Source organism: Dermacentor andersoni, chromosome 3 (assembly GCF_023375885.2).
Source record: "Dermacentor andersoni chromosome 3, qqDerAnde1_hic_scaffold, whole genome shotgun sequence".
In the NCBI taxonomy this organism is placed as follows: Eukaryota; Metazoa; Arthropoda; class Arachnida; order Ixodida; family Ixodidae; genus Dermacentor; species Dermacentor andersoni.
In genome coordinates, this window is record NC_092816.1 from 156,575,314 (window position 1) to 156,603,260 (window position 27,947).

General features: G+C 45.5%; 1 protein-coding gene across 2 annotated transcripts in view; it reads left to right on the forward strand.

Moving 5' to 3' along the window:
* clu (clustered mitochondria protein homolog) overlaps positions 1 to 27,947 on the forward strand; it is a 102,817-nt gene that overhangs the window by 41,477 nt on the left and 33,393 nt on the right. For both annotated transcript variants that reach the window (XM_050172853.3, XM_050172851.3), the window contains exons 11-23: positions 4,744 to 4,861; positions 7,213 to 7,410; positions 7,532 to 7,572; positions 7,693 to 7,747; positions 8,639 to 8,717; positions 12,173 to 12,278; positions 13,724 to 13,817; positions 15,155 to 15,299; positions 17,795 to 17,857; positions 19,027 to 19,085; positions 22,121 to 22,198; positions 24,432 to 24,502; positions 25,901 to 25,973. In XM_050172853.3, the coding sequence (XP_050028810.1) occupies positions 4,744 to 4,861; positions 7,213 to 7,410; positions 7,532 to 7,572; positions 7,693 to 7,747; positions 8,639 to 8,717; positions 12,173 to 12,278; positions 13,724 to 13,817; positions 15,155 to 15,299; positions 17,795 to 17,857; positions 19,027 to 19,085; positions 22,121 to 22,198; positions 24,432 to 24,502; positions 25,901 to 25,973 (1,180 nt within the window). The remainder of the gene's footprint in view (positions 1 to 4,743; positions 4,862 to 7,212; positions 7,411 to 7,531; positions 7,573 to 7,692; positions 7,748 to 8,638; positions 8,718 to 12,172; positions 12,279 to 13,723; positions 13,818 to 15,154; positions 15,300 to 17,794; positions 17,858 to 19,026; positions 19,086 to 22,120; positions 22,199 to 24,431; positions 24,503 to 25,900; positions 25,974 to 27,947) is intronic.

Sequence of the window (27,947 nt, forward strand, 5' to 3'; positions counted from 1 at the left end):
AAATGTTACAATATTGAATGGACTGAGAAAACAATTAATGGTTGCTGCACCAGTGTGGCCATACTTAACGAAGAAATTTGGTAACCTCACTTGTACATGGCACCGAATCAACTCGCCAAGTTTAAAACTTGTGCGAAGCTGCTGCAGAAGTTGTGATCTTATTATAATAAGTAAAGTGATGGCAGTCGTGTAACATGCTTGCTTTTCACAGCCACGTTCATCTCTTGATTGTCTCACCGTCATTGAGTCTGCCAGCAGTGTCCTAAACTATGCATTGGGACTTAACATTACCCTGAAACGATTTTGACGATTTTGTACCAACATACTGAGTCATCAGGGTAGGTCCTTCTGATCATTTGATGCATCTAAGCGCTCCTCGTATAGTGTAATTTATTATAAGGCTTTAAAAATGTGCATCGCTGCCGATCACAGCACTCCACTCGGCTGAGTTTTCAGCTTCCCCTGACCAGGTGACACGCAAGGTGACCATATGACACCAGTAAGGCGAGCTATCTGATTCACTGCCCAGGGCGCATCATCAATAATTTTTCCTACCTCAAGGCAAATGAATGTTGTTCGTAATAGTTGGAATGTTAGTTAATTTGTTTCTGTAAAAAAATAACGTAATAAAGAGAATTCACGTGGGCAATTCATCGCTACGCTTGGGACTTCTGGTACAAGCAAGTCTCGTCTACTTGTGTTACAGTGTGCTCTGTGTTGACGAGAGCTCCGCGCTTAGTGTTGGTTTCGATCTTTCTTTTCCCGAGCACCATGGTTCGCCCTTGTTATGTTGTGGGCTGCAACCCTAGCGACTTGCAATATGTCAAGCTACACTTGTGTCCATTTGCAAGGCAGCAGACGAGTGGAGTGGCTGCCATGCATCGGACTATCGGTAACCTATGGGCAGCAGGATTTGTGTGTTTGCAGCCATCACTTTACGCCAGAGGATTACTACCACAATGGTGTTTCGCATGTCTGGCATTCGGCTAAACGCAAGCACAAGCAGACTGGGCATGGGAGTTTACGGCATCTCAGTAGTTCTATTAATATGAGGTGTTTCACACAAACTGTGGTGCAAGTTATTTACTGTGGCTGTAACCTACGCGTCTACAAAATTTGTCCAGATTATTTCAGGGACGCTTACATACGTACGACTCATTGAGGACCGCTTTTGTTTGCCGCGAGATAATCAGTTGAAGTGTTTCTAATAGAGGTGTGCAAATAGTCAAATATCACCAAATCGAATATCTGCTATCTGATTTTTCATATATTTGATGTAGCGATCCATGCAGTGCTCACAGGTCGCGTGCGTCGCAAAGCAGCTTTTGCTCGATGTTGCCCAAATGAGCATCTCACTTTATTTTCGGTGCAAAAGGAGTGCCGAGCACACCTCGGGTGGTCCGCTCCGGCTGACACAGCAAAGGACTTTTTCAGTGCAAAGCACGCTCTGACATCAGCTCGATGCAGGGATCACACACACACAGCACCCGAATGCTGCAATTCGTAGAACGGTGCCATGTCGGCCAGATCCTTCTGTCAGTACACGGTTAGTCTGGTTCGCCAGGACCAATTGAAATGGTAACACTGTTGGGATAGAGAAAACGGGGGGCAACAAAAGCAGCGCATATTTCATAAAGTGTGAAAAATTCCTCACTAGCATCGATGCCAGTGATGAATTTTCCTCGCAGTCGCACTGCCTTATCGGGTGTTGGCGACTAACGTTTAGTTTGGTGCTGAATCAATGCAGATCACACAGATGCGAAGCCGCACAAGCATGCACAATGATTCGACAATGTCTCCGAGCCCAATGCCTCCTTTACTAGATGCCTGCTGCATCACTGACTTTTCCATTGTAGCGGTGTTTCCCTTAGTACTGCATAACTTCCGTGAGGCGGTGCTCGTTGCCTTTTGAACTTGTTGAAGCGGCAGCTGAATGCTGGCAAGCATTCCCGCGCACCTCCAAGACTGTAACAGATGCCATGGTAACCTCGGAGGCTGCAGCATATGATGTGGGCTGCGGGCATGCGCCATTGGCGGTGCTCGTCGCCTTTTCATGGAGACGAGAAAAGGGAGAGGGCACGGAACCAGGTTTATCGGGCCACGCGGCAGACATCTATAGTAAAGGAGACATTTTTGAGAGAGACTTGCTCTGTGGACACACCATATGCAGAATGAATTCCGCATCAAGTCATTATGACGACAGTGCTGACCGAAAAAAAAAAAAAAGTAAAAGGCGTCTTCTGGAGCATTTTGTCAGCCAAGGAAAAGTGGGCATGTCCTCCGAGACCATAGAATAGCACACTCTCTAGCGTGCGCTTCCCAATCTTAGAGGCTATAAAGCAAGCAGCTGGAAGGCCAAGCCTGGCCAAGCCAATGGAATGTCCAACATGGTGGCCTTCAAGATCGGGTAGCGTGGCTTGGAACGAGCGATATAGTTAGGAAAATCGAACTTTGGGCCCTAAATTCATCCAAAAAATCAGTCGCACATATGCATTAGCTCTGTGGAAACCCTGACAGTGCATTTATTAAGTCCAGACTATCCACCAAGTCCGAATTTTCGGAATCCGAAAGATGCGTCGGCGGCTTGTTGAAAGCAAAATATTTGCCAGACCTTCGTATACTAGAACTAAGCTGTAAATAGTGCTGGAATATGAATTTGGAGTTCCCTTCAATAAGTATAGAACATGCTGTATGTATATATTAATATGTACCTAAATTACTGATACCTTGCTATATTACTGTTATGCAATGCTGGGAGACTCCCGGGCATCTACAGCACCATATTTTCTTGACCAAAATTTATAAGCATCGAATTTTTAGAAAATGTTTCTATTTGATATCCAATTATAAATTCGGCTTTTTGTTTTATTTGATTCGATATTCGATTTGAAATATACTATTCAGTATTTGCACACCCCTATTAGTTCTACAGACGTTGACCTTGGCAAAGAGCCCAGAGAGGCCCTTGAAGACCTTGGGTCTGTCCGATTCGCCTGCATCACCTGAACCAGTTCACGAGGTGCTGCATCCTGCCAGTCGTTTCATCAGTGCAGCAGTGGCGTCCTGTGAGCCACGCAGTTGATTTCGAAAGGCGCAGGAAAGGTGCAGGGCTCGTTTGTGATTTTTCTGCACCCTCTCTACTGACGGTGCCAGCTCAGTGTAGGTGCGAACCAGCAGCACAGCAGATGACTTGGCTCATGGGAGTAAGCACCGTAACCCAGCTTACGCGCATGTGCCACATCTGAGCAACGTGGGCTGTGTTCACACCTCAGAAGCCGACGATAGCTGTGGTTTTGGACATCTTAACCATGTGTGGACGGCGCACTTTAGGGGAACAAGACACAATGGCTGCACCGCATCTTTGCCTTGGCATTGGTTTCGAGTGTTGCATTGTGCCTGCGCCGCTGAAGTCCAGCTGCATAAATTCTGAACTTCTCGTACCCCACTGTGAACTGGTTCACCGTGGTGCAGCCAAACCGAGCGGACCTCTTATCAAAAGTTTCATTAATCTCCAAACCATCAACTGCTGGGAGTTTCGCACTGCCGTGGTCGGTAAAAGTGTCTTGGAGTGCACCATGGACTTTTGTGTAGACGTGCGCTTTTGAAAAGCTATGTGCTGACCTGGAATTCAGTACAGTGAAACCTCGTTCTTGCATTTGTGGGAAAACAAGCTAGGAATAAACCTACTGACCGTGAAAACAGACCATCGGAAGTCGCCAAAGAAATTGACTCAGCTGTAGTTGACATCTACATAATGCAAAGCTCTGTGCGAGTAATTGCAACGTGAGACACTGAGCTGGTGGGGTTCGAGCGGCCCTGTACGCGTGTTGTCGTTTTTGTGGCTTCGGCAAGCTTACGCATGTGCTCCTGGAGTTCGGCCTGGGTGCAGACGTGTGTCAAGCTGATAGGGCATAAACGACCAGAGACGCGGATTGTCATTATCCTTTTGCGCAGTGTTTTAAGACTGCGATGGGAAATATCAATGAAATTGAGCTTGTGGGCAACACCAGAATACGATGCCTACAATGCCGTCAGAGCGATACATGATGCTCCCTTTGTGCTGCCTGCAGCAGGAAATGGCAGCGTGTTTGGGTCATTGTCCATTAAAAACATGCACTTTGCTTCCAGTGGCACTATGTCCCACACACTGTGAAATAGATTAGTAAAGATGCTTATCGCTGTAGGGTTGGTGGCGACCCAGAAGGAGATTTGCTTTTACAGGCATGAGAAACTTGGTGAACACTAGTGTTTCCACGTGAGACTGGCGGGCGAGTATTGCGGGGAAGACTCTGCTGGGGGTGGCTACTGTTCTTGATTGCACGCACCTCACGCCTTTTCTTGCTTACGTGCGATCTACCAGCCTGAAAACATATCATACAATCGCAGATTGGTGATCTACTGCACATTGGTGTCGGAAGATATTGTTTCCGAGAAATGTATGAACCGGCAAAAAATAAGCGTAACTGTGTGGGGTCATTTTTTATGTTCTCGATCACGAACGTTGGTGCTGGGAAATTGTATGTAATAGGATCATATCAATCGGGTTATACCATGTTTAAGGCCACTGAAGTAGCTAGCTGTTCAGATGAGCAACACGGTGGTGAGGAAAGTCACACTGATAGGTTTAGCTGTCTGAATTCCCAAACACACACCTAGTCAGCGGTGGCATGCACTGCGCTATCTCTGTACAGTGCCAATGCGGTGCATACAAAGAATGACATTCCCAAACTTCTTTCTTTGCAGGATGCAGATGTTCATCTGGAATAATATCTTCTTTAGCTTGGGCTTTGATGTGCGAGACCACTACAAGGAATTGGGTGGCGATGCAGCAGCTTTTGTGGCACCCTGCAATGATTTGCAAGTAAGTTGTGGAAATCTGTGAGGTTTGCAGCGATGTGTGCAGTAGGATCTCGATGTTACAAGTTTCTCGGGATGGCGCAATAATTCATATCACCTGAAGACGTTTTAAAACATCTGGATATTAAGGGGGGCGTGGCAGTGAATTGGTCCACTTGCTCGCACTTTGCGACTTCTAAATTTTTTTGTTCCGCAATCCTTCCTTTATCTTGTGACAAAATATTTGTAAGCAGTATGCAGCAGAATTTGAGAAAATTGCGCTTTTTTTAGGGCGTTTTCTTCGAAATCTGGAAGAAAAATTAGTTTCGGGAGGTGCCATTGCACTGCTGATTGCACGAGCACAGCTTTCCGTTGGTGCGGCATCACCATCTTTGTATCGCCGTAAAGACGAGAAAATGGACATTCAGACAGATGCGCTGTATTTCTCCATGCAGAAATAAAAGCAACAAAAGTGAGTGCGAAAAGGTAAAACTAGTCATGTTTCGTTAACTGCAGTCATGTGGCGCAGAAGGAGCGCTCCTGTTGGCTGATCCAAATTTGAGTCGGCGTGCTTGTTTCGCACACATTTTGGCAGCAGCGAGCTGCGCATTTCGCTTGTATCAAGGTCTACATTTCATGATCTGCCTGATTATCTTGAGTTACTTTCATCAATGCACCTTTCATACGCTAATGCCTGCTAGCTGACTCGCAACAGATGAAACATTCCGATGGGCGCGCAACAAACCGAGGAAGTCCCACTCACAGAAAACGGATAGTGGGTGAATATGTTCGCCCCCAACGCTTATTCACGTGTACAGTCACGCGAACGGTCGTGTGTTCAAACGATTGTGTTCGTCCATTCCGGTGTCCCACAAAGAGAGTCGGTGTACACGCGAAACGTCCGTGCCACTCACCGACCCCAAGCCCAAGAGGAAGAGCCTGCTCCCTGGTGCGCCCGGCTAACCCCACCGTCAGGCGGCGCTAGTAATGCAACACTCGTGCCATCTCTTGTAATATGTTGCAACCACACTGATCGTGGCTGGCACTTAGCTATGGGGAGAAGCCAGATTACAGGAGACATGAGAGCCATGCAGGGAAAACATCGGGGGATGTGTGACAGTCAAGCCTCCCCGCAAGGTTGCCCTGGCAACAGGAACGCGACCGGCGCATCGACACGGCCACTCTGCTGGCTTGACAATGTGTGTCAGTGCCATGTCAATGCACCAAGGCCTCCTCACTGGCTATGCCAGGGATTGCGTGGCAGCTTGTTCATATCGTTTGCACCTGCAAGAAAAGTTGTTTGTAACATTAGAAATTAGGCACGTTGTAAGCTAATAGAATTTGGCCAGAACTTTTGAAAAATCCTTATTGTCCCAAAATTTGCATTGGGTGTAATCGTATCACCGATATTCTGTTGTACTTGTATTCATTGTTGTATGCCTAAATTTGAAAATACTGCGTGCAAGTGTATATAATTTAGTAATGAAACTTGAAAGGGTCTAAAGGCAAGCTCGTTGGTATGCATCTATGGTAGAAAAACACAAAAAGACAGGACGAGCGCTGTCCTATGTTCTTGTGTCCTGTCTAAGTAATGAAATTTAGAGTTAGTAGGGCCAGCAGAAATGCTCTCTCTTCTTTAATTGAATTTTTATGGCTCGCCGAACTACTGAGGGTCTGGACCGTGACGTGGCTTGGAAACAAGTGTTCCCACATAAGCCTACTCTGTAGTAGGTCTGTCAACCATGGATGGCTTTGTGTTGCTGTTGCATCTGCAAAGGTTGTTTCATTTCATTGTAAAGCAACACTAAAGAGGAAAATAAATGCAGTTGTATTAGTAAATTATGTTTCTACAATAGAAAGAAAGAAACTGGCAAGGAGTCTTGACAAGCAATAAAAGATGCAAAAACAAAGGATGGAATAGCACCGCCTACTTAATGTTTCTGCACCAGCCTGCCATGACATCACAATTTCGACGGCGTCTGCCTGATAAAACTTTTATCTGCAGAGGTGTACTGCATTGTCTTCTAAAGCAATGAAAGGTTGAACTCTGCAAGTTTCAATAAATTTTTCAGTGCAACAAGAGCCCAAACAGGAGAAAGATAACTTTGATATCGTCACACTGACTTAAATACGCTGGGGTTCTGGCATGACATTCAAGAAAATGGAAATTTGACCAGTGTTTACTTTGCCTATGAACAACTTATTACAGCGAAATCAATTAGCAATAGAGTTCTGGGAGAATGCTTTGTTGGTCTAAACTGATTTAGTTCATTTCTCCAGTGTCCCTTTAATGTGTTCACCGTTAGCTTCCCATCAAGCAGCTTTGTTCTGGTGTTGACGTCCTGTGCCCTTCCAATTACTTGGCCACCGGTGCAGGGCGTGCGAGCATATGCAGCCGTGGACGTAGACGGCCTGTGCACGCTGGGCACGGTGGTGGTGGACTACCGGGGCTACCGGGTCACGGCGCAGTCCATCATCCCTGGCATCCTCGAGCGCGAGCAGGACCAGTCGGTCGTCTATGGTTCGGTCGACTTCGGCAAGACGGTCGTCACGCATCCCGACTACCTCGAGCTGGTCTGTTTCTCTTCCCATTCTGCGTAAACTGTTTGCCGCACTCAATAATCTCCTCGCTTTCGTGATTATTTGAATGAATTTGCGAGTTTCCCAGCCTGAAATGTGTGTGTTCTCATTGCAGTTGAAGAAGGCTGGAAATGCACTGAAAATACTACCTCATAGGTGAGCTCGGTCGCACTTCGTAAACAAGGTCTTTCTCCAGTGTGCTTGGTTGTACACTGCGTAGTATTGTGGGTGAAAAATGATTCGCTGACCATTGTTTGCCATCTCTCTTGTGTGCAGTGTGATCAACGAGAAGAGCGAAGAAGTAGAGCTGTGCTCGTCTGTTGAGTGCAAGGTGAGTGGCCCCTTTTAACTTTGGATGCTGCCAAAAAGTGACCTTAAATTCTGCCAACATTACAAGCTCTCTTCCCTCTGCCACGTTTACAATGGTGAATGAAGTACAATGGAAAACTGACGTTTCGAATTCTGGTGCTATCTGGTGCTAATAATTGCATAAGTGGACGTGAAGAAACAAGTCCAGCTTCTCTGTGCTTTTCTGTGAAATGTGCTGTAATCCTTGATGTGCTAACCTTCTTACTATCTGTACGGGTACAACTTAAGGGTTCAAGAGCTTAGCTTCATGTGGCTAGCTTTTATGATTATTTCCAGCCTAGCCTTCTTGTTGCCATTTCCTGTGGAGAGGTGGACCTTCTGTGCGTCCTGCTATAGGGCAGTTGAAGGCGAATGAGGCAGACTCTTCTTGCAAGGATGATGTTTTTGAATTAGGGGTGTGCAAATATTCTAATATACGTATATGAATGAATAATGAATAGTCTAACTATTCAATTTGCGAATGAAATATCTACGATTTCGTAGCAACAGACAGAATGGCTCGCACCATGGCCACTATCGGAGCCCTTTTCTCTGTGGCGCCGTGACTTTGTCGCTGATTTTGTTAGTAAAAGTAGCTGAGACCAGCACCCTCGCTGTTCTGTTAATTTTTCATAGAGTTCAGTTGAAGATCTAAAAGGATAGGGCATAATCATTTTCAAAAATGTTATTTATTTACCGAAAAGGACAACGCCGCCTCTTTTATTAGTGTGATTATTCCGATGTATGCTGTAAGCACTTGAGAGGGGGAAATTCTTTTTTTTTAATATGCTGAAAATGTCTCAAAGCTTCAAATGTTCAGGTTTCAGCAAGCTCAGCTTCCTGCATGGAGTGCCATTTTTTTTCCTCGTTGCAGGGCATTACAGGCAATGACAACAGGCACTACATTTTAGACCTGTTGCGGACATTCCCTCCCGATGTCAACTACCTCATTTGTGAGTGGTCCTGTTTTACGCTATTTCTGCTATTGTTTCGGTTGAAAAGACAGCTTTAAAGGGGGCATGACACGGTCATCCAACAATTTGCGGTTTTCCGCAAGAAATCGTAGTAGAGGGTCTATTATGACTATACACATGTAAAAACTGGGCAGTAAAAGCACATTTCTGTCCAAAATAGGAGCTAGAACTTGCCGGCTCTAAGCCCCGCGCTCCAGCACCCACCGCCATATTGCCAAGCCATGTGTGACATCATGAGCTGCATGCAACCGAACCATCGTCTGCTACAAAATCGGCTACCCCAACACAAGAGGTCGGAGTGTACCCGCCATTTGTTGCCGAATTTGCTCCTGATATCGCGTGCCATATCTTCTACAAAGCCAACTTTGCACAATGACGCAAGCGACGAATCTTTGAGCAGCAGAAGCAGCGATGGCGGTATGCATTTTGACTTCAACCTCATCACCACCAGCTCAACGCTGAAACAAGTTGCCGCTCCCATATCTTGGAGGCCATGGACAAAGACAGTGTAGTAAACGTGGACAACGTAAGATGGTGACGTTGGTGTTGTGCGAAAAGCTGCCGATGCCTTTCCACACTGTTGACGTTTCATGTGCGCAGCACTGCTTAGCCAATCGTTCACGGAAGACAAAGCCTGGTGCTACTTCACACAATGCAAATTGTTACACGCGTATATTGTTTGCTGGCACGCATTCCATGCATGCATGTTGTCTCTTGGATTCCCTCTGTGGTTGCGAGCGGCATATGTAAACAAATGCCCGCATACATGTGTCTGTGGGGCAAAGATTGCGCGATGTACGCTTTGGCTGAACCTTTATCTAAACTTACTTTATTGCACTCGATATCGGTAAACAATATAGCAAGGCTAGCGTTTGACCAGGGCACTGCCTGACAGATGGCTCGGTGTGTGTTGAACACAGTCGGCATCGCGTTTGGCTGCAGCCTCAGCATTTTCACGAGTATCCCAAGCTCGACGAGCAATCGCAAATCATCGTTGTAGCTGTATGACGCGAAGTGTTCCGAGAACAAACAAAAAGCGTCAGATGAGGCGCCAGTCCTTCCTGCCTGCATTCATATCCCAAGCCTTACGCTTGACGGGCTCCTTGGGGAAACTGAAGTACAATACGGAGCATTCCTTGCTCCATTCGCTCTGGCACCCGCAGCGTGCTACATAGGCGTTGTGGTGGCATTGGTACAGCCGCTGCATGTGGAACAATTCCAATGGCAAGCTGAACAAAGCAAAAGTTTCCTGCATGGACGAACCGCTGAAACATCTGTTCTTCGCCGGAATATGCATGCTCGCTTGACAAGCATGCAGCTTGTGATGTCAAGGCTCGTGAGCGTGCCAGTGTTGCTCGACTGTTATACTGTTCAAGTGTAATTTAAAAAATTCGATCACAAATTACCTGCTGCCTCAAATGTGCTAAAATTTTGCCAATGTGTTCTTGAATGCACGAAAATTACCTCACACAATACAGATTATGGTCAAAAATTAGGTGTCGTGCCCCCTTTAGGAGAAAAAAAATGACAGGGCATATTGAAAACTAATTATTAAAACAGGAACACACTACCTGTTGCATAAGTCACTGCATCACACCCCGCCTTTTCTTGCAATTCATGCAAGTCCTTTCTCTGCCCTTTTGTTTTGATTGCACAGAGTGAGCAATTTATAGTATTTTAGTAAAGTACATAGTTGGGCTAGTTGCTGCATACCTGGCAATGCTTGTGTCTCTGTTGGTTCTTTCCTTTTGACAGGAACCTTTGACAAAAACCTTTGACAAACATTGACAGCTGAAAGTTAATGTGTGCCTGCTTGTTTTCCTAGCCTTTCTTTGGCATCCTAGTATCAGTATTTCAAATCAACAGGGAGCTATCGTATATTACCACATATAAGTCAATTCTGAATGTGACTACTGCTTTCCTGAAAGAAGAAGAAAAGAAGAGGTGCCTCCAAAGAGAAGTTGACAAATTTATCTGCCGTGACCTAGTTGAAGCTCCCGCTCGTCGCTTCGTGCTGCTAAATACTGCGCCTCATTAGCCTGTTGTCACTCCTAGTGACAAAGTGGCCAGCTGTTAATGCCATTGCCAGTGACCACCTGAATGCTAGCCAGTGCCAACAGTGTCTAAATGGAGCACTTCATAACCACCTCACGAATCATGGTCGACATGGTGGCTACACCATGCAACCATGCAGCTCACTAATCGACTCAAGAGTAAACTTTAAGCCAAAGCTGAAGCTGGAACTGAGCACAGATGTGAAGCCAGTTCCACATCTATGCCGCCATGCGTACCATGAACAAATAGTGTGGACTTGTAAATTGGCTCGACTATGAGTCAGCACCTCAAATTTGGAACACTAATTTCAGAAGACGGGTCAACCTATACTCGGCACCATATGGCGGTTGCTTCTAGAGAGTGACAACTGGTTTAGGGTTGTCTCTCGATTTCTTCTCAGGCCTACATCTGCATAATCGCTCTCGCTGCATATGGAATCGGTCTACTGTAGTGTGGAAAAAATGTATTCCGACAGAGGCATAGAGAAGCCCTAGCAGTGGCGGTAGCTTTTTTGTTAGAGCAAATTGCAGCATGGCAGCTTTTGCACAAGGTTCTCTATTCATAATTGTACGATTGCACATGCCAGTGGTTACAACGGCATATCACGTTGTACGATGACTGTATTAAGCCCCGACCACATGTACGCTTGCGGACACGCACAAGCTCACTTTCACGCGCCCGCGCATGCGCAGACGGTGCGGTATGGCTCGTATGCGTCGAAACACGGCGTAATCTCAGGGAACAGGTCCTCTCTGTTATCGTGCGCTTGGGTTGCCTCGTGTCGGCGTGCCTGGCTACGCAGCTGCGGCACGAAGCATTCAACTCTCATTGAAGCAGATTTATATCATGCAAGAAAGTGCTTCTTCTTTACTTTTTTCGTTGATCTAACAGCTATAAAGATATAACAATTACGTTTATAGATATTGAAGCATATTGAAACACTGTCGATAACAAAGTACGAAGCGTCGCCAGCTAAGGCGTCTGTGAGTGAGTCCAGTAAGCGCGCGCTGTCACGCGTCTTTGTGGATGCAAACCACCATTACTCGCAAGGCACGACGGGCACTAGGTGCGGACGCGAGCTTGCGCACGTCCGCAAGCGTACGTGCGGTCTCGGCTTTACATTGTTCACCATAGCCACTTGTCGCAGGTCTGAAGCATAACAGAAGTGCATTGAAGTTATGAAAGGTTAACAAATGGTCTCTGAACTATTCAGCTGATCAGAGAGCTCTGCTTAGTACATCTTGGAGGGAAGTGCATCAGGTTTCACAATTAAGGAAATTACAGCTCTGATTGTTGGAAGTGCAGGTTCGATGGCATCTCCATTTGGAAATAAAGCGTTCTTGACATGTCGAGATTTACCTCCGTTTCTTTCGTTGCAGTGGATGGCGTGGAATTGTGCAAGGAGTCCCGAGCTGCAGGCTTCCCACGGGAACACAAGCACAAGCTGTGTTGCCTCCGACAGGAGCTGATTGACGCCTTTGTTGAGTGAGTGTCCCAGTGGGCATCAGAGCGCAGTCTGAATAAAACGCGAGCTGCTCTCGCAAACTGAGCATGTTAGCACAAAAGTATCGAGCAGGAACAGTGCTCTTCATATTCAGCTGGCTCAGCTGGCTGTGTACTACTTATGCATGGCCTAACAACGCTTTGCCCATTCATTGCATAGCACAGCGTTGTGCCCGATGTTGAAAATATTAACCCTTTGAGGGTCGATTTTTTTCGCCATACGCGACCGCCCAGGGCCAATTTTTTTATTGCAAATTCCAATTCTTCTTAGGGACTTACTTCGAAAAGAATTCACCGTAATTTTTCTAGGGTGACCGTAAAGTAAGAAAAATATATTTTGCGTTGGTATATATGTACTCTTCATTCATGAATAACAACAATAAAAAAGCAAATAAACTTATAAGAATTGAAAATTTGATGCATTGTTATAGTTCAAGGCTTTGAAAATGCGCACACGAGAATATTTCGCAAGATTCAAATGTTCCTGCTCTTACACTAGTACGTACGTCCATAGCGTAATCGAACTGCGTAGGTGCGCACACTCAAGAAAACTGTGTGGTTGTGTGCCCGTCAAAAAAGCAAAACGTGTGACAAACTTCCGCTAATCTTCATCTTATCGCCAACCAGAGACAATTAGTTTTTGCGAATCCCCCCCCCCCCAAAAAGCAACGAAAACGCATGCACGGCGGCATCCATCCTATGCGCACCCCCTTGAGCAATAACGAGCCAGAAACAAGTGGTCACCCTTTGAGTGATTAGTAACGAGATAGCCATCAGTTTTGCAAGCGCAAGAAGCCGAAACCGCCCACAAAACAAAACCCAAACCGCCACCCACCCGTGCGTGCGCCAATGTGCGAGCGGTACTATATAGTAGACGCGCGAAAGCGAACTAGCGCTAAACAAACCATGCAACAAAAACCGAGAGAGGGAGGTGCACGAAAAAAATTCCCTGTATTCCCACATAGCGGCAGCACATGACAGAAAAGAAAAAGTTAGAAAATTGGCGCGCTTTTTAAACGTACAGACGGTGCCGTAAATATACGGCATCGACCATTTTGGGCTTCGTTCGCGGCGCCGTATATTTACTTCATTGACCCCCAAAGGGTTAATCAGTTACGGCAGTTCGTGTTGTAGTGAGGCATTTTAGTTTAGCCAGCACTGTCGGCACTACATACAAAAGAGCCTATGCGCAGTGCAAGTTCTGCACACATTCATTGTCACTCTTTTTGAGTACACCGAGTGTGGTCTTTTCCATTTATTTCTAGACACCCTCTGGCCGTCCGTCTTGAATTGTTCACGTTGTTCACCTTGCCAGCATGATTTCACTCCTTTCATTCATGCTCGTTTCTTGAGATCGGGACAGAAGATTGGCACCCGAATCGTCAAACTGTGTTGGTGCTTATTCCGCGCGGCAATATTTTCCACAGGGCTCGGTACGTGCTGTTCATGAAGCTTGCCGCCTTCCACCTGCGAAGCCTAGAGAAAAAGCAGCTGGCCAAGGACGGCGAGGAGGCGAAGAAGGTGAGTTCACCAACCTGTGAGCTCGTCTTGCTTCGGCGCCACATGAATAGATTGTCGCTGCTTGAGGGAAAGGAAACAGCCTGGTATAGTGTGAAGCCACCATGATTTGGAACAACTGTTGGAACATTGTGCGTAAGGTGCCACAAGAATCGGTGACACTTATTCCAGCTGTGGGAGCCTTGTAGTTCACACTGCTGGTGTTGTAGTCTGGGCTGCTGGGTATGGCATAATTTGCATGCTGTTTGCTGTACCACTGCCACTGTTTTCACGTTCCTGTTGCTAGCCTTCTTTTTTTTTTTTTTTTTTTTCAGGCGCTCTATTTCAATGAAAACTTGTTCCTAGGTGCTTACTGTAATTTGTCCTAACCTTCTCCTCGCAGTGTTGAGATTACATGCTTAGCAAAATTTGTGCTGTTCGAAGTTTACCTTGTTCACTGAGAATAATTGTCATCAATCTTGCGTGCACCTTCTTTAACCCTTTAACCCCCAATCCCGAGCTGTATTCATCATGGGAGGTTGTACCAATACAGTAACGACGCGTAAGCACTAGAAGCTATGGGAGCAGGAAACAAGTCTTGGCTACCATGTTTTGACTTCGCTATTGGTGGCAACTGCAATGTGGGAGGCGTCCGTGCTTTGCAGTTTCCCTATCTATGGTCCGCATGCACAACAATTCGCCAATTCCACGCTTGTACGCTCCGAACAATGAAGTGAATACTACTACGCCCAAACCATTTTGCATGCGTTAGGCGACTTTCGCTTAAGCAGTCAGCCAATACATTAGGTTCAATGGCGACAGAGCGATGGATTCATTGCGTCTATATTTATACTGGAATTACTTATTAAGCAGGTACATGGTAACGAGGCTTTACTGTATCTTCAATAACGAGTTGCACTCGTCAGCCAGATGTAGTGCTGCTCCCACTGCCAAAGACGAGTTCAAGTTACAGTCAGCATTGAGGGAAAGCTGCTGTCAAGAGCAGCTTTTTTTTTTTCTTAAAAATGTTGTGTTATTTCTAGCTAGTAACCAATCAAATGACATATTTTCAGAATCGGAATGCATAAAGAAATGGACTGCATAAAAAAATTTAGGAAATTTGGGATGTTTTTCCGGAATTAATTTGGAGGTTAAAGCTGCACTCCCAGTACTTTCAGGTCACGAACGGCATGCACATATCAGCATGTGACCATGCTGATATGTGCATGCTATATGTTTACACGTGACTCTGAGACCACGTGCAAACTTATTTTCATATAATTTTATTTTTCTCCTCTTTTTTTTGTTCCCTTGGCATTTAATCATTTAATGATCACTCTCAATAATTTCATGTGTTTTAGGAGGACTCCAAGGAAGGGTCACCAGAGATGGACACCGAAAACAAGGAAAAGTCAGAGCCACCTCTGATGCCTGGGGAGATCAGGAAGTCAGCAGAGCGGTTGACAAACGGAGACAGTCCTGGCACCAACGGCGCATTGCCCGATGGTACACACCTACCGCTGGCTCGTTCCAGTCACTTACAATGCGTTGAATCCTACATGCCTTGTGTTTTAACTCTTCTTGTGCTTTGTGTCGGTGCCAGTTTAATATGCAAGCAAGTAATATACATGTATATATTTTTAACTCGTTATGATGCATTGTCTCTGTGAGAATGTTCAGATACACAAGACAAAGTGGGTCGCTGAGATATGGCAACTGAAATTGATGCTGTGCTACTTCCAAAATTTTAGACTTGCAAAAATTATAATTTGGAAAAAAAAAGCGAAGAATATTAAAAAGCGCAAAAATACCCTTTTCATGCTGCAAAACCAGGTAGCGTTCTTCTGAAGTGGCATTGAAGGCCCATTTTTGGCAGGAAAGCAAGCTGGAAAGATGTTCTTTTGAACAAGATCAAGATGGCTTGGCTATGATAGTGTTTTAGAATGGTGAACAGCATAAAATTGGTCATTTCAGCACTTTCGTGGACAGAACTGAGCATTTTATACGGCAGGTATGGTGTTTTCTTTCTCAACTCAGTTTTTTGACAGGACGTGCACCCTGATATAAGGATTTGTAAAATAACAGAAATGATTTTTTTTTTCTTTCTCCAAGACAACTCTTAAGAGGAAGCTTCAGCGCAGGCCCAACTTCAATGCGGCCTATTCAAATACAGTGAAACCTCGTTGAACCGTAGTTGGCCCTAGCTCGGAAAAAGTATGTGCTAAACGGTAGTACTGTTTAACTGAAATAGCATGAGATCACCCACTTACCTGTCGAAAACGAAACACGGAACTCGGAGAGAGAGTGCGATGAAAGAGGAAATAAACATGCAGTATTTATTCACTTCACGCGACAAAAGTGTTATTTTCGTTTGATGCCGCGGCGGCCTAGCACGATGACAGCAGCCTCAAAACTTTCTGAAGCTGTGTGCCAGCTTTTCAGCCAGCCCCTCTTCTCGGCAGATTCTTCGTTGGTGTTACGTATTCTCCGTGCACGCGCGCGGTAGCACTGCAGAAGTCGCAGGGCGCCTTTTTCATTGCGGGGTGCTGTTCTCGTCGCGACGATTGCATTCATGAGGCTGACGCAATGCACAGCTTCTGCCACTGCCGGGCCTGAATCGCCCGTGCTGTCGCTTTCCGTGTCGTCCTCATCACTGTTGCTAGCCGACATCTCATCGCGGTCGCAGCAGCGCTGCCGTGCAACTTCTTCGCATTCCAAATGCCACACACCGCAGGCAACAGCAGATCCCTGTCGCATGCCAGCGCCAACTTCTTCGTGTCACGTTCGATAGCACGAACAATGTCTAATTTTTCTTCTATGCTGAGCATCCGGTGTCTTTTTTTATCCGAGCTTCGGCATGATGCGAGTCCTCGCTTGTGCGACGCCACAACGCTCTCTGGCACGCCGCTGAAATGATGTTGATGTTGTGGCTTCACGCGCAAACACACAGGGCGCTTGGAGGCCATTGTTCTGATCTCTGTGGCTAGTTGTTCTGCTGGGGGCCACCCGATGGAGACGACGCACCGCCGTGTTTGCGCGTCGAAAAGTGGAAACACTACATGCTAACCGATACGTACGCAATAAGCTGGTACGGTTTATGCAGATACAAAACACGTTATGTTCAATGGCTGCTGAGTCGGGAATCTGACTTTACTACTTTACTACTGTTTAAGCGGGTACGGTTTAATGAGGTTTTGCTGTACATGTAAAACGCAAGAACTCTTTTCTAAGATAACCCTGGGATCGATCTTAATGAATTTGTTGCATTTGAGAGAGAACTATAAATTCTAGTGACTGTTGGAAGTATAATTTCGATTTAGGGCCTGAATTTTATTAGAAGTATTTTCAAAAATATGAAAGTTCGAAATATATAGACGCACAATAAACAAATAGCTCTGCATCAAAAACAGATATCGCGGTTCTGTAAACGGCATCCATTAGATCATTCAAAGTGGACAAATTCGATATATCAATTTATATCGCGTGAATTTGTTACGTTGTGTACAAAGGTTCTGCGAAAGCTGTATTTACATATTACTCAATTTCTTTTAGATTCATGTGTAACTTATCAATTTTGTCTGCTTTAGATGTACTATCAGATACAATTCATAGAATTGTGATATCACTCCTTCTTGCCGAGTTACAGAGCTGTAAATTTGATAGTTTTGTTTTCGGAAAATAAAAAATTGAAAACCAACAGTCACTAAATTCTAAGTTTTTCTTTTAAATGCAACAAACCTCGTCAAATTTGGTGCAGTGGTTGTCGATAAAAAACATTCTCCTTTTGTACATGTATTTAGATAGGAGCACCCGAGCTAAAGCTTCCTCTTAAGCACATGTTAAGGAAACCCAGGTAGTCAAAAGTTTATACATACCATGAATTAAGGAAAGGTATTTAGTATTTTGTGGCACTTCAGAATGAAGCTTGAAATGCTGCTTAGTTTGGTGTGATCCATTTTGTTTACTCATTCTCGGCTGCATGTTTCTCTCTGCCTGCGCAGCCGAAAGTCAGAAAGATGTGATCGTCAAGGCAGCTCGGGGTGTTGGGTCCCTGAAGGATACAGGTGAGATCCTCGCATTGATTTCCCTTTGCAAAACATGCGTACCTGCCACAGTGACTCGGTGACTGTGTCGTTCTGTTGCCGAGCACAAGATCGGGGGTTTTATTGCAGCCTACAGCGGATGCATTATAGTGGCTGCTTAAAAAACCCCAGGTGGTCATAAATGAACCAAAACTCCTCATTTGACCCTTGGTGCCCTCGCCTTCTTTACCGTAGCTGCTGAACGTTGTGCGAATTTGGTTGCAAATGCTGGATTAGGGTAGGGTACGTACACATGCTTTAATGTACAGGAGGAGTTGAGTTCCCACAATTCAAGGCTTGCGAGAGAGCTTTCTATTTTGGAGCGCAAGATAAAAACCTAAACAGTGAAATATTCAACAGGCAGGGTACCGTATCTACACGATTCTAATGCACACCCTATTTTCCTGTGTTTGAAATATGAAAATAAAGGTGCACCTGAACGTAGTGCCCGCGACCTAAACAATACAAATATAGTGCCTCCCCCCCCCCTCCACCTTCGCGATCAGAAAAAAAAAAACGAGACATGCAGAATTTTTCAAGAAAAAAGGGCCTTTCATAATGAAAGCTGCACATTGTCATTGCCATTTGTACTTCACTGGCCACAGATATCAAGCACATAGGGGCAGTTTCACAAGGTCTTGCACGACTCTTAACAATGGACTTGTCGAAGTACTGTACGACTGACAGCATTACTGGTGCTTTGCGCAGTGCGAGAAACGCTGGCGGCCGTCAATGCATTCGGTGACGAGTTGCGTGAAATCCTGCAGAAGGGGTAGATGGAAGATGCTGCTCCAGATAGTAATCGAGCACAAAGTGAACCCACAGTAACCTTCAGGAAAACGTTTGCTGTCGCCGTCCTGTATCTCATGGCTCTGATGGTAGGCTGTTGTCAGTGCTGCCAACGTGGTTCTCATTTCATATCCAATTGTAATGCGCAGGTAATTCTGGGACCCATTTTCTCAGAAAAAACGTGCATGTGTAGATTTGAGTAAATACGGTACCAATAGATGTGTTGTTAGATTGTGTGCTCTTTATTTGATTGAATTAGTAACTAATGAATGACCGGAAACAAAGATACCTGTCGTTTCTTGGGGCCAGCAGGTTAGGTGCTTCATATTGGAGACTGATCAGCCGCTTACTGTGTCTTGCAGAGTTTGACATCCGGTTCAATCCTGATGTGTTCTCTCCTGGAGTGAAGCACGCTGGTGATGTAAGTAATTTTGCTTAGTTTGGTGATCTGTTCGTTTAGAGCGCAGCTCTTAATGGCCCGTTTCTGCGGGGAGCTGCGGCGGTGGCATAACCGAGCGAACGAGCGCAACAGCGAAAGACGAAAGAGTGAGAACGTGGGGCGGCAGATGAAAGATGCGAGGCGCGAACGGTGGAGACCAATGAGAGCGGCCCCTTCACTGACGTGTTTGCTGGAAACTAGTTTCATACATACTCGTATCGGGTCTCAGCCGGGCCGCCCATTTCGTACTATCATCTGCTCACGTCAGCTCTCGCTCGTGCTTGTTTGGTTTGCTCGGTTTTGCCACATTCGCGCTTGTTTTGTAATCTAATTGTATGCACGACACGAATGGTGTAGTGCTTTCTAGAAGCCAAGTGGCACCAGCGACTACACTGTAACCTGCGACGAGTCATGTATAAACGCCGGCGTGCTTGATCCGCATATCAGAGTTTCGCCGATCGCCGATTCTGCTACATGTCTCACTCAGAATATCGCGAAAGGAAAACACGTGTAGAGAAGTGCTCAAATTTCACATTAGACAGTATTGTAATCGTCTGTCAATTTTCTTCTTTTTCTGGTTCACATGCATTGTTTTACCTTAAAAAGACCCAAGCTTTGCCCACATTTGCACAGAGCTGCACGCAATGGTATTTGTACCCTCAAACACAGCACTTGGGCAGCATTCATTTACAAAGTCATCGCATGCAAGGTATTCCGCCAGCAGCTCTAAAGTTTGTTGTCATATGATTGCCTTGTGCTCTTGAAGCGTGCACGTGTTCAAAGGCCCCAGAATGCTGTTGCAAAGTGTTAGCATACCTCAGTGCCTACGATTGTTTTGCAGCTTGTGACGCTGATAGTGCCTCTTTGTGAATACGGTTAAACCTCGATATAATGAAGTCTGTAAAATATGCAATTTGCTTCGTTATTGTATCTAAATATTATTACGCTGAAATTTAACCTTATATGCAAATAAGTAAATGTCGCCTATCGATTTTTGCTACACTTAAGGGGTCACAAAATTTTACAATTTATCGGGCATCAGAAAGGCAAATTTTAGTGAGGAATTTCGTTATATTGAGGTTCGTTATATCGAGGTATAACTATTTTATTGGACTTCCTGACAACTGCAGTGCTGCGTGAAAATTGTGCTGATTGCATCAGATGCAGCCAGCTTCTTGGCGAAACGTAATTAGTGGCATTTGTCTTCACCACTTACAATGAGCGATTACCGCACTCGGCTCACCTGCTTTCGCACAAGTTGAGTCGTCTTGTGTAGTGCCTTTACTGGTAGGCTTCAAGATTGCTTGTACAGTAGAACCTAGTTCTTACGTTTTGCAAAGGAATGTGAGAACAAAAACATACTATCCGGGAAAACGTATGGCCTGAAGTTTAAATTTTTGACCGACTGAACATAGTTGACGCCTACATAATGTGAAGCGTTACACCAACGCATGCCGAGCTGCTGGGGCCCAGGACGCGCATTGTTGCTTTTGCAGCTTCGGCACGCTTACATTTGCACTCCTCAAATTCGGCCTGGGTCAGCAGCTTCTTCGAGCAGAGCATTTTGGCTGGAAGCTTTGACGTGCCCACTCACCGCGAATTGTTGTGGCGCAAGATGGAGATGCACGAGCATGGCAGGGAAGCTGCTGCATCGGGCAGCTACTGGTCTCGATCGCACACGCCTCACCCCTTTCCTTGTTTACGTGAGATCTAGTGATTGGAAAACATGTCATATGATCGCAGTTTGGCAATGTACTGAACGTTGGTGCCGAAAGGTAGTGTTTTCCGGGAACGTACCGACAGTACAAAAATTCGTAATTGTATTGGGTTACCGTATTTATTCGTTTTTAACGTGCCCTCGATTGTAACGCGCACCCATTTTCTTACGACCAAAAAAAAGGGGGGGGGGGGGGAATGCTCTCGAATGTAACGCGGACCCGTTCTCGTGACCTAAAAAAATAAAATTCCTTTACAGTACCACGCTCCTCATTCTTTCACACAGAAATACAACTTCTTCTCATTTGGAAAAAACACTTACTCCCAATGCAGTAAAGTTGCGATAAATAAAAAAGTCGCAGTTTCGCCCGAAAGGCAAAGCGACGATTACGATAGCAAATTAGCAGATAGTTGTACGAAAAGTAGGGATAGTAGATTTATTGGCTGTATAAATTTTAAGCATTTGCTTGCTAGCTAAATTAACAGGCGTGGTGTCGAGCGCGCACAAGTAAACATGAACACGTCTCGCTGATTGACCGCGGAAACTCTTTATCAAAACGCTAGAGCGAGGAAGTGCGGTAATAGGAGCGAGGGAATTGACGTTTGTGCAGCCTCTCACTGAAACGCAAACTAAGCGGCAAGAACACAGCGCGGTGCGCCTAGACGCGTAGGCTGTTGTCTCCGTTGCAGATCGCTTTCAAGATGGGGGCCGCGCCATACGTAGCAGCAGCCGGTGTAGAACGCCCCTCCTGTTTGCGCCAGTCCCGCACGCAAGTTTCAGGAACTCCAAACGTTCGTGATGCGGCCCGATTTCCGTCCATCTCTGCACACACGATTGCTTTCCATTTAATTGCAACATTGTGATGAACTTCGCATGGCTTTGCAGTTGGCACTTCCATGCTGATAGAGCAAACCAGAAAACGGGAGACGGACGGTGCACTAACCTAAGCCAAAAGAAGCATTGCCTAAGCAGTGAACACACATACTACAGCACATAAAGGAAGCTATGGCAGCTAGGCTCAGAGTGCGTAGAAGGCAGCCATTTTGAAATGCAGATGGCGATATGGTAACGCAGATTTAGGGTCATACTCGATTCTAATGCGCATGCAATTTTTGGACCTGTTTTATCTAGGAAAAAGTGTACATTAGATTCGAATAAATGCTGTATTTTTTGTGTTCTGAATTGCGGATGTTGGCGTCGTATCCCAAGCTTTCCACTGCAGTATTCCTCTCACCCTGCTGTACAGCTTTGGGATGCTGAGCTCTATAAAGTTGTTCTCTGTCTTTTTCTTTCTTTGCAGGAAGAGCAGCTGAAGAGGCAGCGGCGTCTAGTCATTGAGGCAGCAGACTTTTTGGTCGCTGACCAACTACCCGCTTTTGTAAGTGCCAAGGAAAATGTTTTGTATCATCGGACATCGTACATTGCCTAACTGTTCGCTGACCAACTTTTAGCTCTTGCGAGTGCTCATGGAATTATTTCTGTCCTGCAAATCTCGCATTCTAACATTGTCTCGTGTCTTTGACTGTCTAGCAATGGCAGTATTGAGAAACCTCTCCTGGTTGACGGATAGTAGATCGGCCACATATACAGGGCATGCATTTGTCTGTTCCATTTTTTTAATGAAAAGTGGCGATACCTGTTTAGGGAGCTTGAGCAGCAATGCAGCACAAAAGAGCACATGCAGCATAAGGCATGTAATTTAATATGAGGTTTTAAAATGTGCATCACTATCGACCGCAGCAGTGCTGCCTAGTCACTGTCTACGTAGCAGGTGGGCGTGACATCAGTCGGGCGAGCTATCCAATTGGCTACCCATGTAGCGTCATTGATAATTTTCCTCACTTCATGGTGACGAAATGTTGTTCGTAATAGTCGGAATGTTAGTTCATTTGTTTCTATTAAAACAAAAAGTAACAGAACGAGAATACACAATGACAATTTATCCCTACACTCGGGCACTTCCGGCACACGGCAAGTGTCGTGTGCCTGTGTTACAACATGCTCTCTGTTGACGCAAGATGCGCAGTCAGTGTTGGTCTCGAGCTTTAATTTTGCGAGGGCCGTATTGTGTTGTGGGCTGCAAATCTGGCAATTTACGAAATGTCAAGCTGCGACATTGTGACCCTTATCTGCTGGGCAACAGGCAAGCAGAGTGGTGGCAGCGCTTCAGGCTATCGCTATTCGATTGGCGCCATGATCGCTAGTGCCAGACTTTGGTTGTTGTCTAACTGGCAGAGCAGCTGCGCCAGTCGCAGTCCTTTTTTCCAGGGCGACCTTGTCATTTTGCCTCAATTCTCTTCCCCCCTCCCCCTCCCCAATAAATGGATAAAGAAGAGCTTTTGTTTTGTGCGGTATTATGCAACTTTTTTTGGTTGTTTTCAAGCACCTAGTAACTTCAGCAATAGTCGGCAATCACACGCAACCCAGTGTTGCCGCATCGGCAAGGTCTGGGGCTTTCACTTCCATGGGCAGGCTTTTCTCTGTATTCCATGCCGTTCATAGTCTTCGGCGCCCAATGACAATTAAAACATGTCAACCTTTGCACCCTTCTCGCTAAGGAGACGGCAAGCGACGGCATGGCACCTCTTACAAACAGATACATATCCGAACCCGGTGTCCTACCACTGCTACTACCCGGACCTTTACACGGATAGATGTAGATTCTATCAAGAAAGGGCGGAGCCACAACATATGGTTTGGGCTTGTCCTCGGACACCCACATAAAATAAAATAAACAAATGTCCTTACCGCTATTGGGCAGCAGCTGAGACGCAGCAAAGAAACTCCACATAACCAGGCAGACCTTAAAATGTTGGCCTCGGAACATGCGAAGTGCGCTGCTCAGTGCTGCCAAAACGTGTGCGAAACAAGCGTCCCAGCAATTTAAATTCTCGTCGGTCATTAATAGCGCTCCCTGCACGCTGCATGACTGTAATAATGAATCTCAAGGCTAGTTTCCCTTTTTTGTGTTCACTTTTGTTGCTTTTTTTTTTTTTTTTTTTCTGAATAGATAAATACAGGCTGTGTCCGTCCGGATCTTTGGTCTCTCGTGTTTACAGTCATATGAAGATGGTGGTGCAATAGCACCTCCTGAAACCCAACTTTCTTCCTGACTTTGAAAAGAGCACATTAAAAAAGAAGTAATTTTCCCTAATTCTGCTGCATATTTCTTTCAAATATTTCGCCACGAGATAAAGGAAGGTCTTGGGATTGTGGAAAGAAAAGAAATTTAGAAATAGAAAGTTGTGAGCAAGTGTTTCGTCGCCCCCTTAATATTCACAATTTCTGTACATTTTTGGGTGATATGAATTTCGAGTGATACGAATGTCTGCACAGTCCCGAGAGATTTTTATCGTCGAGATTCTACTGTATGGGCTTTGTTAATCGATACGGAAAAATTTACTGCGACTTTGCAATGCAGTGAACAGTGTGCTCGACTGATGGTTAGCTTGCCCAGCCATCTGGACCTGACAGAATGAACTCATTTGTGGTAATAACCTGTAGCACATGCGCTGCAGTAGGTAGAGTGGAAAAGATGTGTCGACATTTAATTGCTTTATTTAACTGTTGTAGTATTTACCTTCAACTTCATTTGTTTCGTGTTGGCACAGGTGAAAGACTGCGCGGATCACTCCTGCTCTCCCATCGATGGAATTACACTCAGCGAGGCCATGCACAGTCGGTAAGTTACAAACTGTGAATGCATGTTAAGCATGAGCATTTGGATGGTCAACATCAACCTTGTTGTACAACTACCCAATAAATATTTGTCCGAAATGGCTGTCATTATGATTTAAACAAATTTGTGTGATAGGGCAGGCCTTTCAAGCACTCGGCATTGGGCATTGACTATATACAGTCGACTCTCGTTACAACGGACCCTGATTGTTCAACAAAAAAATGTCTGTTTTATCTGAAGTCTGTAATATCCGAAACACCTCATTTCCAAGGCTTTGATTGCGCTGTGTAACAACGTTATTGCAAAGAGTGTGTGACGAACGTCCAAACTAAAAAACGAACAACAAAAAAGTCTCAGTTTCACCCGAGAGGCGACGCATCGATTAAAATAGCAAATTAGTACACAGCTATGCGAAGTAAGGATAGTAGTTTTATCAGTCGTATAAAGTTGTAAACATTCGTTTACTAACTAAATTAACAAGCACGGTGTCACGCACACGCAGGTGAACATGAATACATCTCGCTCTATGACTGTGGAAAGTTGCTGTCAGAAAGTTGGAGGGAGAAGCGCGGTAGCAGCAGCGAGTGAATTGACCTTCGTGCTGTCTCTCGCTTCCACGCAAACTAAACGGCAAAAGCACATGCAAAGCTACCAGCACTGGGCGCACTTTGTCCACATCGCAGATCGCCTTGAAGATATGGTGCCCACGCAGCCGTGCCATGAGCAGCAGACGCTGCAGTAGAACCCCCTCTCCCTCACCTCTCCCCTTGCCTCGCGCATGAAAGAAGACAGTGCACTTCCGCCCCACCTTCTCTCCCCAGGCGCACGCACACGATATTGAGTCGCAATTGTTGGCTGACCCTCACAAGTCAGTTTTCAGCCCATCTTGACACCGCAAAAGTCCATCTTATATGCCCGATTTTGACAAAAATTGCGTCTAATTTTGTCCGCTGTAGCGCGGTCCGTTAAAAGCGAACTTTGTTGCATTAATAAAATAGGTAGAGCAAACTAAGGTTGAAATATGGTCCGTTATATCCGAGTCTGTTGTATGTGGGTCCGTTGTAAAGAACACAGACTGTAATATGGCAGCAAGAAGTTTATGTATAAAGCTTTGCATATTTTTTTCAGGCACCTTACAGATTTTATGTCAAATCTGCTTTATCATATTCAATCAAGGTATTGAAGATTTTAAGGCGTTTAACTGCAAACCAAACTTTTCTACGAGCAACATTTTTTTAACCCAGGCTCGGAACTTAAGATGGCACAACCCACTTCAGGTGGCCGAATCTTTCTTTCCACAGCAACGTGTCATTTGTAATACCCTCAGTGTTGCATGTTGGCAACCAATGCAGGGTCTTTTGCACTTGCTGTACTTGTACATATCTCTGTGGTTGTTTGCAGGGGCATCAACATGAGGTATTTGGGACGGCTCGCAGACATGCTGGCGCCCATGGAACAGCTCAAGTATTTGCATGTGAGTGCCCTTCAGTTTCGCATCAATAAGCTAGCTGTCATTGCTGCACTCAACACTGGTACTGTCACTTTTCTGTACATGTATGAGAACTAGGGGTGTGTGAATACAGTCAAACCTCAATATATCGAATTATTGCTTATATCGAACACTTTCTATATCACCTGGAAAATCGCATGCATTCTTAATTTTTTTTTCCGAACGGGGTCGGACATAAAATGGATGTATCAAACTCTGCCACCGTGCAAGCGCTGATGCTGTCCCGCTCCCGACTTCAACTGAAGCTGTAGCTGCTTTGGCACTTCTTCGCCGCTGCTGCGGCATAGTAGAAGGCACCAGCCTATCGCTTGTGGATCGTTTAGGCCATGTTGAGGATGCCGTGGTTAAGCACGCGGCTGCCAGTCCGAAGCAGGCTACACTGCTGCAGCACTTCCGGCCAAAGAAATAAATACTCGGTGGGAAGCTCCAAATGAGTATTTACTGCGCCACAATTCATTAAAGGGACACTAAAGGTTACCAGAAAGTCAAGTTAAAGTGATAAAGCAATGCTCTAGAACGTCCAAGGCGTCAATATAATCGTGGACAGAGCTTTAGTAACCGAGAAATTGAGGTAAATGCATGACACAATTTGAGACCCCCCAGCGACATACCGGTACAAGCCCGATGACGAAAGCACTCCTCATCATAATTTGTCACTAGTAGTCAAGTACTCGTATTAGAAAGATCATTTCATTAGATTATAAGACGAAGAAAATGCTACTTGTCTACTTCTATTCCATTCTAAGAAAAAAATAACATTTTGACGTTACCCTTGAGTAGTATGGGTGATCGAAAGGTTTCGTTTTCACTCGACTCAGCGCGCTCGACTTAGTGCCGCGACGCTTTGGAGTTTCAGTTGTTTCTTTATCGCGTCGTGCTGCGGTTGTCCTGCTGGCTCGCGAAACTTGCATTTGGAACAAGCAGCGAGAATGCCACGTCCATGTGGCGTCGTGGGATGCGCGAACAGTCCGCGGAACGTGGCCAAGGGCAGTTGCAGCGGCGAATCCAACGTTACTTATCATGTGTGCCAACGAGTGAACCACTCCATTCGAAGTGGTTAAGTGCCGTACCTCTGCCACAGCGTGCTGGCAAAGAGCCGAAAAGTCACGTAGTGTGCTCGCTGCACTTTCGTCCAGAGGATTAAGAGTTCAACGCCGACTTACTGAAGTCGCGTGAAGTGCCTTTCAAAGCAGGCCGTCGTCGTAGTACGCAACGACGCCGGCAGCGCGAGCCCATCAGTGCTTAAATCGCTGAACTCGAGCCCAGCATCGCGAGCTAATGTGTCGTCATCAGGGTCATCCATTGCAACGAGCGTCAAAGTTGGCGTCATAAAATAAAGAACCGTCTTATCGTCGTGCGCTTTCCCTTCCGCTAGCCACCATAGTTCCGCTTTCGCGCTGCTGTCGGCCCTGTCTTGGCTCTTTCTGGCCGCGCGTTTGCGTTTTGCGCAGAAAAGTCATAGCGCCGTCTGCGGGAGCCGTTTTACTCACCGACGGCGCAACGTCACTATGAGACCATGACGTCAATACTCCTCGATCGGAGGGCGGGTGATTTGAACTGCGCTAGAGGTACGCGGACGCTTCAGAACGCATTTTCTCTTAAAATAAGTCTCTTCTTCGCACGAAACAAGCGTTTAGAGGTTTCTGGGATGGTATTTCAACAGTCCACGTTGACTTAATATTAACCTTTAGTGTCCCTTTAATTAACTTGTATTCGAATTCTGGCTATAACGAACTATTTTACGAGCACTGCGCTGTTCGATATGTCGAGGTTCGACTGTATATCAAAATTTTTGAACAGGAATCGAATAAGAATACTTAGCTTCGAATATTGAATCGAATACCAAATAGCTATATGCATAGGCATTTATTAGCAATAGTGGTTATTTTAACATGTTGGAACATTGCAATTACATTTTCAATGGTAAAAAAATTTGAC